The sequence below is a fragment of the Mobula birostris genome, chromosome 19 (assembly GCF_030028105.1).
Source record: "Mobula birostris isolate sMobBir1 chromosome 19, sMobBir1.hap1, whole genome shotgun sequence".
Lineage (NCBI taxonomy): Eukaryota > Metazoa > Chordata > Chondrichthyes > Myliobatiformes > Myliobatidae > Mobula > Mobula birostris.
In genome coordinates, this window is record NC_092388.1 from 42,743,838 (window position 1) to 42,758,764 (window position 14,927).

The window sequence follows — 14,927 nt, forward strand, 5'->3', positions numbered from 1 at the left end:
ACATACTCTGCATGTGTTTGTGGGGTATATATTAGCCTGGATACAAAATAATTCCCTTGATCTTTGAAATAGGTCCAGAGCACTCTCTTAAGATGGCAGATGGTGTGGGGGTGGTGGGGGAGGTCCAAAAGTCACCATCCCAATACCATAACTCTCCTATAGGTCTTGAGGGGGAACGTCAGCCAAGTTTCAAGTTACAACTTTCTGATTCAGAGGCAAGAGTATTATTACTAATTGGGCCCAACTGTAGATATTTTTCATCAGGATTCACTGGACAGATTCTACTGCAGATATTAATCTAATGCTGATCATGGTGCTTTCTCTCCAGGTGCCGATATCGATGCAACAGATCCAGGGAAGGGACTTACTCCACAGCAATGGGCACAGTTTACAGGGCGGTTTGAAACAGTCTGCCTCATGCGAAAACTCCTGGCCCAGCCCTGCCCTGTCCAATTCAGTGATAACTATAAGCCCGAGTGGCCAAAACTGAAAGAACTTGTAGCCAAAGCCAGTGAGCCCAAGAACTGTTTAGAAAAAATATGTGAGACTTTTAGGTCAGCATTTGTTATCAACTTCCCTCATGATCCAGAAGAAGATGGCCCTCTGGACCACATGGTTAGAATGACCACGGCCATCACCAGCCCTTTCGTTGCGATTGGTTGCAGGACAGTCTGTCCAAATAGCCCCCCTTGCGTGGGAAAGAAAAGATACACAGTTCAGGAGATTCTGAGGCAGCAAGAATCTTGTAAAACAAAGGCTCCAAACAAGGATTATGTTAAATACCAAAAACTATTTCAGAACTCTCAACTAGTGATGGTTCCAAAAAAGAAGGAAAGGAGAGCCAGCCTACAGACACTGAAGTCTTCCACTTCACATGTATCACCTGCTTCTTCCAGGAGGGGTAGTTTAATGCCCTTGAGCATGCTTAAATGGAGTAGTGTTCAGCCGGGCATTGTGGTGCCGAAGGTGCGTGTGGTCAAAGCGCCCACTCCGACTTACAACCCTGATAAAGTGCGCAGGAAGAGCTCTGCCAAGAGCAGCAATTTCCTGGAACTACCCTTATGGAGGTATAAGGAACTGAAAGAAGAGAGAAAGAAAGCAGAAGAAGAAGAAAAAAGGAAAGCTGAAGAAGCAGAGAAAGAGAGAAAACACAAGATTGCACTAAAAAAGAAGTCGTAGGGATAAACAAAATATGTCAAAAAGCAAAGCAAAACCAGGGGAAAAAAAACTGAACAATTCCTCTGCTAAACAGGAAAAGTTATTAAGACCTGGCCCTGCAAGTTCTGTAAGGCCCAGGTCTACAACTAATACTTCCACATTATCAACATAAACAGTTGAAGGTTTTGGGTAATTCAAGGTATGGTGCAACGACTTCTTAGTAATACAGGATGTAGCTAATTGTGTCTGAAATCTTCTGTTAATGTAATCCACCCTTGTTGAGTGTCCAGAGGCAAAATAAGTTGCACCTTTGTTCTAAAAATAGCTTTGAAATTGAATTTAGCCTCCAAGTCTGCAAATTGTCAAAATGCATTTGATTTTTTTTGTTATAGATCATTTGGACACTGTGATTCTTTGCTTAATAAGCCAGGTGTCAAAACATCAGGCAATTGTTTTATAGGTTTTTCTATATAGATTGAGCAGAGGTCACATTTACCTCAAACACAAAACATATGGCTTTAATAGAACAGAGGGTCAGCATGTCAACTGAGCTTACCACAGTGGAAGAGCTGCTCCTAATATGATCAATTAATGCAAAAATTACTGGTATCTGGTATAATTTACCTGTGATTGTTTTTAAAAACAGTGGATTTATTTTGATGGTGATGCTACTGCATAGAAGAACCATGCTCACGTTTTAAGGAAATGTTGAGTTAGCAAACTAGTGGACAGCTCCAAGAACTAGTTTGTTTCTGAGGCTTGCAAGATAGTGATTGGGTAGCTGTAAAAAGAAACAGCCTCATGTAGCAGGACCTAACAATTTTTCTTTTTTGAAAAAAAACACTTCAACATAGAGAAATCTACCTCTGATTGAATCACCTGTCCCATTGGTATCCTATTGTGAGCTGCTGTTGAAGCTCAATTCATTTACTGATCCTTACTGCAGTCACTGCACTTGGTTTACAAAACAAAAAAAAAAGCAGTTTAGGAGAACGAGTAGCCAGCTGCTTGACATTTGTTCCTAGGGCAAAGGTTAGGCCTATAACAAAAAAATGGCCCCACCGTGGAGAAGGGATATTATGAGCATCCTAGTTGGCACCCTCAAGCCTTTTGGACAGGGCAGTGTGCTGTTTTAATTTTCAAGATGTGTGTGTGTGAGAGAGTAATATTGTAGGATTGTGCTGAGCAGCAGGAGTTCAGCTGCAAGTTATCCTTCCAACTTTCCATTGACATAGTGGGTCACTGTGTTACTGGATAGGCAAGATGTTGCTTATTCCCTTTTCAATGCAAAGGTAAATAAGGTACAAGGCACTGAGATTATGGATGAAGTAAGATTTTATGTAAAGGGTGAAAATATCAGTTTAAAGAATACCAACCCACAAGTACTAAGTCATATTTGAAACTCTTTCTTCTCAGACTTAGCTCTGTAATTGCCCAAGGTGTCAGTCAGTCAAAATTTTGTATATTGTCGGGGCTAGCTGTGGTCAGCAGAGTTTTTCACTTTTCAAAGCCTGACAGTCTTAAGTAACTTTAAATACAGAGAGTATGAGTTCATTCACAACATTTGGCAAGTGTGTATTCTTTTTGTTGTTGGAACCCATTATTTGGTGATTTGGATCATAAGACCATAAGATATAGAAGCAGAATTAGGCTATTTGACCCATCGAGTCTACTCTGCCATTTCATCATGGCTCATCCATTTTTCCTCTCAGCCCCAATCTCCTACCTTCCTCCCCATATCCCTTCATGCCCTGACTAATCAAGAATCTACCAACCTCTGCCTTAAATATACAGAAAGACTTGGCCTTCACAGCCGCCTGTGGCAAAGAATTCCACAGATTCACCACTCTCTGTCTAAAGAAACTCCTCATCTTTGTTCTAAAAGGACGCCTCTGTATTTTAAAGCTATGTCCTCTGGTCTTGAACACTCCCACCATGGGAAAGATCTCTCCACATCCAATCTATCAAGGCCTTTCACCGTTCAATATGTTTTAATTAGGTTACCCCTCATTCTTCTGAATTCCAGTGAATACAGGCCCAGAGCCATCAAATGCTCTTCCTATGAAAAGTCATTTAATCCTGAACCTCCTTTGAGCCCTCTCCATTTTCAGCTCATCCTTTCTAAGATGAGGGGCCCAAATCTGGTCACAATATTCCAAGTGCCAGTACTTTCAAAAGTCTCAACATTATATCCTTGCTTTTATATTCCAGTCCCCTTGAAATGAATGCTAACATCACATTTGCCTCACTACAGACTCAACCTGCAAATTGATCTTTCGGGAATACGGCATAAGAACTCCCAAATCCCTTTGCACCTCAGATTTTTGTATTTTCTCTCCACTTAGAAAATAGTCGACCCTTTTCATTTCTTCTACCAAAGTGTAAAACTGTACACTTCCCGACACTGCATTCTTTCTGCCACTTCTTTGCCCATTCTCCTTTTCAGTTTGCACTTTTTAGGAAGCTATCTGACCCTATACAGTAGCACCCTACAGATTCTGTACAATTACACAGTGGTCTCTGTCAGGTAGTTGGGAGGATACTTTAAGATTGTTAAATTTAATAGAACTAATTCTTCTGTGCACTAGGTTGGAAATTTCAGTCATCCAAAGGTTCTGTTTAATAGATCTCTTAACTAGAAGGGAGAATGAAAAGTTCTTCTCCATCAGAGCTAAAGGTAAATTAGGTGGCAAAGGCTTGCACCACTATGCCTAACGTTTTTGTGTCTATGCCGTCAGTTCAATCAAACATAATTTGCATCGTTACACCACCTACACATGGCATTAAACCTGAATCTGGATTAATTTATAGGAATAACAAAGATTGTACAATACCAGCAAACAGATAATCAATTTAGGACTTTCTTTCTGGAAGGTGCTGGATTTTAACCCACAGATCAGGGTCATTTTCAGACAGCAAGCATTATGCAATAAGTATTATACAAGAATAAAAACAGAAAATGCCAGAGCAAGTCAGATTACATCAATAAAGAGAGAAACAAAGTTAATGTTTTGGGTCCCCGTTCTTTTCCAGTTCCAAAGGTTAGTGACCTGACACATTAACTCTAGTTACTCTCTTGATAGATGGTTCCTGACTTGCTGAGCATCACCAGAATCTTCTGTTTTTAATTTAAAAATTCCAGTAGCTGCAGTTACCTTGTATGTGAAGCATTGTTCAAGACTCAGCTCATTAACAAGCATTATCAGTGGGATTGCATTTACCTATATTTCAGGGATGTAATCACTTGGTGCTCTAACTGTGCTTCCAGTTGATTTAGACAAGTGCATTAGCAAAAGCATCCTATTTGAGACTTAAAAACGAATTTTGTCAATAACCTAATTGTGTGACATGATGTTTAAATATTGACTATTTCAAAATTGACTATCTACCAACCTGAAGTCAAAACGTACAGATCAGAAGTGAGGAGCTGGCTCCCCATTAAAACTGTGACACTTGCGTAAAGGTAAACTATTGCTTAGAAGGTTTGAAAAGAGGTAGTCAAAAAACCCACTAACAAGTGCTTAAAAGCTTACAGCTGTAATTGTTTTCTCTTATATCCTTGAGCTAAAATCAATAAAACTAAAGAGGGTATTTAGCCCTATTCATTTGATTGCAAAATGTGGGAATCACTGGCAATGCCATTAAATTTCATCCCTAAATTGCCCCTAAACTGAGGAGATTTAAGAGTCAATAACAGGGGTGTGTGGAATTAGAGGGTTAAAGGATGACAGATTTCCTAGTTGATCAATTGTTGTTAAATGAAAATCTTACACTATTGTATTACCTGCAACAAAGCTAGATTTATCTTTAATTACAGATATTTAATTACTTGAATTTAAATTCCACAAATAGTCCCTGTGGGACTTGAATTCGTGTCTCTGGAAAAATAATCCAGAATTCTAGCTGCTACTTGTGCAACTTAACCACTACCCTACTATGTATTGCTCAGACAGAGCTTGATGTATTTATGATCTGTTACCTAGGTCATTTCCATTTGAAAATCTAATCTTGTGATCTCTATTCCACTCAGGAAATGGTCACTAACCAAAAATTAAACGTACTGGTAACATGCAACACAAAAATAAATTTTGGTACTTGCAAATTATTTGCTTTAGGTAGACATTTGAATTGTGCAAGAAAATCCTTAGCACATGTCCTCTTTATTGCTTTCAGTGGGTGATGTCGCATATTTCAGCCCTGGGTTGGAATACACTTTACAAAGTAAGGCAGGTCACTCAGGGATCAGGCAGTCCACATTAACTCTGGCACACATAGTCATCAGAATGCTTTCTGAGTTCAACACCTAGCAATAATTTTAAATTGTAGAACCTTTCCCGATTTGTAATTTTATTGTGATATACTAGAGGGAAATGAGTTAAGATGTCATCATTATTTAATGGTCCTACACTGTGTCAGAACAAGATGTTTATATGCAATTTTTATTAACTGGAATACCAAGCTATTTTTACAAAACAACTACATCATATTTAAATTGTTTTAAAATAATTTTAAGGATACTGAATTGATATGGAAACTGTCAGTTTGATTGTTATTGAGGATGATCCTTGTGAACAAAAATACTAAACATCATTATCGGTACTTTTGGAAGTGCATCAAATATTGAATGTCAAATAAAAGCTTAAAATCACACTATAAAGATTCTTAAAACATTGTTTTCCATTAAAAGTACTAGATGAAAATGCTACTTTCTCTGTCACCTTTTTCATCGCCTCACTTTCTGGGTCGCCGTAGATTTTCTTTACAATGTATCAGGCACTTAGCAGCTTGCAATTTACATCAGTAGATGAATAAACTCTTCTGACTTCCAGCCAGGTGCAGGTATCAATTTTAACTGACTTTTCGATGACAAACTGCCATCTTCATCAGGGATCATCAGTAGGTTTAAAACTTAGAGAACGCATGCTATGATGAAGGATCTTGGCTGAAACGTCGACGGTTTATTCTTTTCTAAAGATGCTGCCTGACCTGCTGAGTTCCTTCATCATTTACTGTGTGTTGCTCTGGATTTTCAGCATGTGCAGACTCTTCTGTGTTTATATTTAATTTGCAGTCTCGTCCTACAGCTGTGCCACATTGTCTCAACTGTGTACCCACTTTTAATTTCTTAGGAAAAGGCAAAATTGTGTAGAATGATGTGATCAATAGTACCTATAATTGTTAATACGTGATATTTTCTTATTTGAAAGTGGATGATCCATTTTGGCTCCTTCATATTCCCACCTTCATAGAAGCCCAACAGGATAAAGCAACTACTTAAAATGCTAGATGGGATCACCTGTAGAAGCAGAAACAGAATTAATGTTGCTGGTCAGTGAAGTCATCCACCAAACTGACAGAAGCCTTCTTCTGTCGGTACAGAAGCAGAACAAACTCAAAGTTCCAGATAGGTGGTGGAAAGAACTGAGAATGGACAGAGGAAATAGAATAGGAGGAAATGTAATCAAGCTTGGTTTACAGAATATGGTTGTGAGGACATCCTTATTGCTTTGAGAGGAGTTGCAAATGAAAATGAACAATCAACAAACATCCCCACTGCACCAAGGTGAAGGCAACATACAAGATGTACATAGATTACACCTACTAAACCCACAACCTCTACAATGGTCACAATGGAAGCACCATCATCACTAAATTCCCATCAAAAATTTGTCACGCCATCCTAATATTGAAATTTATTACCATTTCATTTTGATTGCATCAAATGCTAGCACTTGCTGCAAAAAGCACAGTGGTATATTTTCCTCACAACAGCTGACGGTGGGTGCACGTCACTATGGCCTCATTGCCAAAAAGGATTGAGCAATAAGTGCCTTTCCAATGACACCCACACTTTATGAAGTAGCAACCTATCTTGAAGCAAGGTATAAAGGGGTTGTGTGTGGCTAGAACAAGAAGTGTTTCATGAAAAACCAGGCATAGCCAGAAAAGATTTGGTGAAGTGAATGAAGTTACGAGAGAGATTGTTCAATGCAAAAATGGGTTGAGTTGTGCAGACAAGGGTACAGTATTAGATGTGGGCCTAGACAGCTCACCAAGGAAGAAATGGTCAATTTTGCAGCCCTGCCTACTGGGGGATGAAGATGTGGAGGAGGCAGGGCATTAAGTGTAAAAATAAATCAGGTGAGTAGAGGAAGGAGAGCTTCGGATCAATGACATATTCCATCTTGAATTTTCAGCTGGCTCTTGAAATCTGAGAAGGTAGTGAAACAATCATACAACAGCCAGCTCTTCAGTACTAGTTCCTCAGCTCTTCATAATTTTTCTTTACATATTCAATATAATCTAGATAGTTATTACTGAATTTGATTTTTATTTTCTGGCAAACGTATACTTGATAAGTGGAAGGCCTTTAAAAGTGAAATTCTGAGAGTAAAAACCTTGTACGAGTATGTCAGAGTAAAAGGCAAGAATAACAGGGAACCTTGTTTTCAGGGGATATTTTGGCCATGGTTAAGAAAAAAAGGTGCTTAGCAGGATAGGAACAAATGAGGTACTCGAGTACAAGAAATGCAAGAGAACCCAATGGAATCGAGAGGGCTAAAAGAAAACATGATTGCTCTAGCAGACACAGTGAAGGAAAATCCTAAGTGCTTTTACAAATATGTTAAGAGCAAATTGCAAGGGACAAAATAGGCCCTCTGAAAGATCTGAATGGTAAACTATGCGTGGAGCCTAAAGACATGGGGAAGATCTTAAATGGATTTTTTGCATCTGGATTTAATTGGGAGATGGACACAAGAGGTGATAGAGGTGAACCCTGTACAGATTACATTGGAGGTGTTTACTGTCAAGGCAAATCAGCATGGACAAATCTCCAGTGCCTTACAAAGTGTTCCCCTGGACCTCGTGGGAGGTGAGTGCACAAATTGCAGGGGTCCTAGCAGAGATATTTAAATCATCTTTAGTGACAGGTGAGATACCGGAGGATTGGAGCATAGCTAATGTTATTCCACTCTTTAAAAAAGGCTCTAAGAATAAACCATGAAATTATAGGCCAGAGAGTCTGACATCAGTAGTGTGGAAAGTAATAGTAAAGTATTCTAAGGGACTGGATATATGAGTATTTGAATAGACAAAGACCGATTAGGCTGTGAGTGTGGTTGGTCATGTCTAACCAATCTTAACAGCATTTTTAGAGGAAGTAACCAGGGAAGTTGATGAAGGCAAGGTAGTAGATGTTGTCTAGCAGGGCCTTTGACAAGGTCCCTTATGGAAAATTGGTCAAGAATGTTCAGTACCTCAAAATGACGTATTAAAATTTGATTAGACATTGGCTTTGCAGAAGCCAGAGTGATGGTCGCCTCTCTGACTGGAGGCCTGTGCCTAGTGAAGTGTCGCAGAGATCAGTGGGGAGGGACAAGTGGACAAGGGAGTCACGTTGGAAGTGATCTCTGCAGAAAGTGTGTGGTGGGGGAGGGGACAGAAGATGTGCTTGGTGGTGGGATCCCGTTGGTGATGGCAGAAGTTAAGAAGAATTATGTGCTGGACATGGAGGCTAGTGGGTTGTATGTGATCATAAGGCCATAGACATAAGAGTAGAATTTGTCCATTTGGCCCATTGAGTCTACTCCGCTATTCAACCATGGCTGATCCTTTGTGATGCTTGGTGGCGGGATCCCATTGGTGATGGCAGAAGTTATGGAGAATTATGTGCTAGATGTGCAGGTAAGGGGGTGATCGGTGATGCTTTGTGGTGGAATCTCGTTGAAGATGGCAGAAGTTAGAGAATTATGTTCTGGACGTGGAGGTGGTGGCGTAGTAAGTGAAGGGTTTAAGGGTAACGTGAGGGAAACTACTTAACTCATAGAGGGTGGTAAGAGTGTGGAATGAACCGCCAGAGCAAGTGGTGGATGTGATTTTGATTTCAATATTTAAGAGGAGTTTGGATAGGTACATGGATGGGAGGGGTTGAGAAAGGTTCTGGTCCAGGTGCAGGTTGATGGCACTAGGCAGATTAAATGGATTGGCATGGACTAGATCAGCTGAAGGGCTTGTTTCTGTGGTGTAGCTTTCCATGACTCTCTGACACTCCTAAAGCTAAGTAGAAGGCAATTAATAGTACGTCTGACCCCAAACTCTTAATTTCCTGTTCTGCACAATAACTTGACAAAAATGTATTGGGAGGGGGGGAGGTATTTGATCCTCCACAATATTCCGCGTGGGAATTTAAACTGGAGGTGGCAGTGTTTTTTTTTACGAGGTCGCGTTGCGAGCATGGATGGAGAGCGTGCTCCGGAATGGTCTGTCACTGGATCAAACTTGGGAACCTCTGTTCTTGAGCCCGGCGCTGATCTCACTGCGCCACCAGCCAACACATTTGCCCACTTGATGTAGTTTCAGAGAATGCTGAGATGGCTGTAAGTAAGTGCCTATTCTCCTCATGCATGCTGATAATTTGAGTGATAAGATAATTGTAATAAGGAGTAGATCATTGAAGCCCACGTTGTTAAGAAGGTTCAGCAGTAAGCTACTTTGCTGGACTGCCCTTGGTGTTATTAATTTAGGTTAAATTAGAGTTACAAACCCTTTGGTCTGCTTCATAACCATTTATCAGAGTGAGTTATAATGACCACCTTCTTTTTCTGTTTCAGAAGTTTATCAGCTGCTCCATGCCCTCACCAAAACACATGGTTGAGAGTACAGATGGAAAAGTATTTTATACTTGGAAGATTGCCCATCATTGAAAGTTAGAACTAGCTAAATGAAGAGAAAACATACAATGTTTTGAAAATGTAAACTGCAAATTAGTAAATAAATACAGCTGTTTAACATCCCTTCATTGGCCCCTGTGGGAACATATGCTGCTGAGTTGGTTATATAAAGAGCATTTTCATTTAGTTTTTCACTCTGATTCTACTATATTTACTCAAGCAGCAACAGCTAATGGAGTCCAATTCTCACCTTCAGAAATATGATCCCACTCCCATTCTGAGATCTCTGCACTAGCCTCCTATGCAGGAACAGATTTTTCTTCAATAACTGGAAGATGAGGTAACTTGACAGAGGTGGATAAGATGATAGAAGGCATAGATTGAGTGGATATCCAGTATATTTTACCCAGTGTGACAATGACTAATATAAGAGGGCTTAATTTCAGTTGACTGGGGGAAAGTATAGGGGGATGTCAGATTTTTTTTTCCACATAGGGAGTGGTAATGCGTGAAACACACTGCTGGGCTGTAGGTAGAGGCAGATACATTAGAGACATTTAAAAGACTCTTAGGTAGGCATATTTTATACATAGGCATCCGTTAGTCTTGTGAGACCATGGATTTTGTACCTTGGAAGGTTTCCAGGGCACAGGCCTGGGCAAGGTTGTATGGAAGACTGGCAGTTGCCCACGCTCCATGTCCCTTCTCGCCACGGCACCGATGTTGTCCAAGGTAAGGGCATTAGGACCCATACAGCTTGGCACCGGTGTCGTCGCAGAGCAATGTGTGGTTAAGTGCCTTGCTCAAGGACACAACACACTGCCTCGGCTAAGGCTCAAACTGGCGACCTTCAGATGACTAGATGACCGCCTTAACCACTTGGCCACACGCCAACACATAGGCGTATTAATAGGCATATTAATGAAAGAAAAATGGAGGGTTATGTGGGAGGAAAGGGTTAGATTGATCTTAGAGTAGGTTAAAAGACTGGCATAACATTGTAAGGCAGAAGGCCTGTACTGTTCTATGTTCTAACTACACAACCGACAGTTCCACTGGTGGTGTTTTTATTGGCGCTCAAACTGCTCTTCCAGAATATTCCTGTTTCTTTATTAACTCCTTCCACTCCCACTGCATTTTACCTAGCAACACCATTTAGATGTTTATTCTCTCCAACTCATTATAGACTTCTCCCCTTTGTTACGTGGCTATTGAGCACAGGATTTCACTTGATGTTCAAGATTTGGCAGGATACTGAAGAACAGGGGTTTTCTCCCAGTGTTTTAGTCAAATTTCATCCCTGAAACAAGGTTACTGACAAGCAAATTATCTGGTCATTATCCCAATGTACTTCATGGAACCTGCCATTGTGTTTGACTCTAATGATTTGCAGATCATTAAGAAAATTTATTCAGTTACAAAAAAAGACCAGAAATTTTTAAAAAAATCAGTAATGGTGGCATTGAAATTACTGGATCATTATTAATTAAATATCATCACAGTCACTAATGCCAAAGAAAGAAACATGCTGTTGTTTTTTTCTCCCTGTCGCGTTATTAGGCCACTTCACAGAGCAATTTTTAAAATGCCCTCTGAAATGACCAATCAAGGAAAATTTTGGTTGGGCAATAAATGTGAGACTTCCCTCACATTTCTCGTGGTGGGTGGGGGTAGGGGGTTTAAAAAGAAATTGACTGCCAAGTTTTCCCAAATTACATGTCAAAAGTGTATTTAATTGGACACAAAGTACTCTCAGGAATCCTGAGTACATAAAAAGCGCTGCGGCAATGTAGAAGTATGCAGAGATCAAGTTGCCAAATGTTTTCAATTACTTTAGTGTTTACTTCTGATACACACACTTATTTCAATTTCTAATGTGATTCACAACCTGCATACAAGTGACACTGAGAATCAGCAATGATTGTACTAACAAGGCAGGAAACATAAACGCAGAAGCCACTCACAAAGTGCTCACACATGCACCAATGTCTGACATTCTGCAGACTGTTTCTCTATCATTCCAGAAGCTGAACTGTCATATTTGAAATTATATTAACACAAGAAATCAATATCTGAGGCACCAATTTAATTAAAAATGGCTAATTATTTCCAAATGCATTTTGACACAGTTTACAAAATTTAAAATCATGTATCTGTTTCTTAGGCAGAAAGAAACTTTCAAATATCCAGGACATTAAGAGACCGGTTAATGATCTGGGGTATCTCCCATAAGATTACTGATCTGCACCAATATCTGTACATTCATTTCAAGGCATTGGACTCTTCACTTGCGAGGCTGATGGATGGAATGATTGATTTGATGTGAAATAGGCAGTTTCTCCACTGATGGAGAAGGCTTCTGGTGGGCAACTTGTGCAGCAGCAGGAGGAAAGTCTTTATCCCCCTGTGGAAAGGAAAAAAAATACAATTAATTTGCATGTTAACATAAGGAAGGCAATTAGACAAACCCATTCTATAAAAGTTATCTTTACTAACGTCAAGACATTACAAACTATTTTATAACTCATAAAGCACATATGATGAAGAAACCTTTACAAATTTATAAATCAAGTGGTCAACTAAAACACAGGAATTTTCTGCAAACAACAAAGCAGTGAAACTGAAATACTTCTGTTTATCTGACTTTGAACGACAAATATTGGCTAGCGAACCTATTTTTAAACAGACCATGGGATTATTTGCTTCTAACTGAGGGGCAGACTGAGCATTCATTTAAGATCTCACCCAAAAGTCACAGGAACAGGAGCTGGTTCTTCAACTCAGAGCCCATTTTCTACCGTTCAATTACATTATGACTTATTTGTACCTTAGGACATAGAACAATCCAGCTAAGGAACAGGCCCTGCAGCCTACGACATTGTCCTAAGCTGATTAAATTAGTAATCAAATGCCTTCTACCTGTACAATGTCCGTGCCTTCCATTGATCACCTGTCAAGAGCCACATAAACACCCCTGTACTATTTGCTTCCAACACCACTCCAGGCACCCATCACTGTGTGAAACAAGCTTACCTCGCACATCCTGTTACTTAATCCCTTTCACCTAAAAGGTTTGCCCTCTGGTGCTAGACATTTCAATCCTGGGAAAAAATGCCAGCTCTATTCTATCTATGCCTCTCACAATCTTATAAATCTCCATCACATCTCACTTTAGCCTCCATCACTCTAGGCAAAACAATGCAAGTCTGCAAAACAACTCAAGTTTGCACAACCTCTCCTTATAGCACATGTTCTCTAGACCAGGCAGTATCCTTGTAAGCCTCTTCTGCACCTTCTCAAAGTCTCCATATACTTTCTAGAAAGGGATGACCAGAACTGAACTTCAGCAATAGACCTGGATCCCAAGTTCCCTCTGCACATTAACACAGTTAACACTATTGCTAATAATATTGTACTATCTCCCTACATTTGATCTCCCAAAGTGCAACACTTTTGGATGGGTTAAACTCCACTTGCCATTTCTCCACTAATATCTGCAATTGTATCCTAATTAGTGGGAAGCTTTTAAAAACCAACAGAAAGCAAATTAAAAAACCATAAGGAAAGAAAAGATTAAATACAAAGGTAAGCTCGCCAAAAATGGCAAAAGGGATACCAAAAGATTTTGCAGATATATAAAGAACAAAAGAAGGGTAAGGGTGGATATTGGACTTCTGGAAAATGATGCTGGGGAGGTACTAATTTGGTGACAAAAGAAATGGCATACAAACTTAATGAGTATTTTGTGTCAGTCTTATCTACGGAAGACACTGGCAATATGCCAGAAATTTGAGAGCGTCAGGGAGCAGAAATGAGTATAGTTGGTATTACTAAAGAGGTGCTTGGGAAGCTGAAAAGTCTGAAGGTAGGTAAGTCACCTGGATCAGATGGACTCTAGGTTTCTGAAAGAGGTAGCTGAAGAGATTGTGGAGGCATTAGTAATGACCTTTTAAGGGATCACTAGATCCTGAAATGGTTCTGGAGGACTGGAAAATAGCAAATGTCACTCCACACTATAAGAAGAGAGGTAGCAGAAAGGAAATTTTAGGCCAGTTAGCCTGACTTCAATGGTTGGGAAGATGTTCAGGTCCATTATTAAATAAAGTTTTGGGGTACTTGGAGGCACATAATAAAGTAGGCCAAAGTCAAAATGGCTTCCTTGAGGGGAAATCTTGCCTGACAAATCTGTTGGAATTCTTTGAGGAAATAACAGACAGAATGGGCAGTGATGTTGTTGACTTGGATTTTCAGAAGGCCTTTGACAAGGTGCTGCATACAAGACTGCTTAAAAAGAGCTTATGATATTTCAGTAAAGATACTAACATGGATAGAGAACTGGCTGAGTGGCAGGTGGCAGAGAGTCAGAATAAAGGGGACCTATTCTGGTCGGCTGCCACTGACAAGTGGTGATTAGCAGGGATCGGTATTGGGACCACTTCTTTTTCATGTTATATATCAACGATTTGGATGTCAGGATTGATGGCTTTGTGGCCAAGTTTGCAGACAATACTAAGATAGATGGAGGGGTGGAGAGTGTTGAGGAAGCAGCAAGTCTGCAGAAGGACTTGGATAGATTGGGAGAATGTGCAAAGAAGTGGCAGATGGAATTATAGCGTAGGGAAGTGTATTGTCATGCACCTTGGCAGAAGGAGTAAAGTTATAAACTATTTTCTAAACAGGGAGAAAATTCAAAAATCAGAGGTGCAGAAGGACTTGGGAGCCCTTGTGCAGGATTCTCTAAAGGTTACCTTGTAGCTTAAGTGAGTGGTAAGGAAACAAATGCAATGCAAACACTCATTTACACCTGTCCCGTACTCTGAAGTTGGTCTTTAAGCACCCTCCAAAAACATATATTCCCAATTATCTCTTCCTAGTTTCTGCTCAATACTCTCATAACTTGCCCTGCTCCAATTTGATAACTCTCCCGCATGGTCCATGCTTACTTACCCTTGCCTGCTGCTATTGTACAACTTAAGGACTGTGGACAATATCATTAATTAATTAGCCAATCAACTATTAACTAACAATTTGCAAATATGCCTCTTTTAGAGTCAGCAGCAAGTCCTGAGACCTAACCCTTTTCAACTCACACCCCTC

The 14,927-nt window shown here is 39.9% G+C and overlaps 2 protein-coding genes across 3 annotated transcripts in view; one reads left to right on the forward strand and one right to left on the reverse strand.

Moving 5' to 3' along the window:
• The window catches only part of LOC140212555 (ankyrin repeat domain-containing protein 33B-like), a 56,160-nt gene extending 50,357 nt beyond the window's left edge, over positions 1-5,803 (forward strand). For both annotated transcript variants that reach the window (XM_072283522.1, XM_072283521.1), the window contains exon 4: positions 329-5,803. In XM_072283522.1, the coding sequence (XP_072139623.1) occupies positions 329-1,179 (851 nt within the window). In that variant the 3' untranslated portion in view covers positions 1,180-5,803. The remainder of the gene's footprint in view (positions 1-328) is intronic.
• A 6,098-nt stretch (positions 5,804-11,901) lies between these two features.
• dap (death-associated protein) overlaps positions 11,902-14,927 on the reverse strand; it is a 107,656-nt gene continuing 104,630 nt past the window's right edge. Inside the window, exon 4 of the mRNA XM_072283523.1 lies at positions 11,902-12,234. Within this exon, the coding sequence (XP_072139624.1) occupies positions 12,115-12,234 (120 nt within the window). The 3' untranslated portion in view covers positions 11,902-12,114. The remainder of the gene's footprint in view (positions 12,235-14,927) is intronic.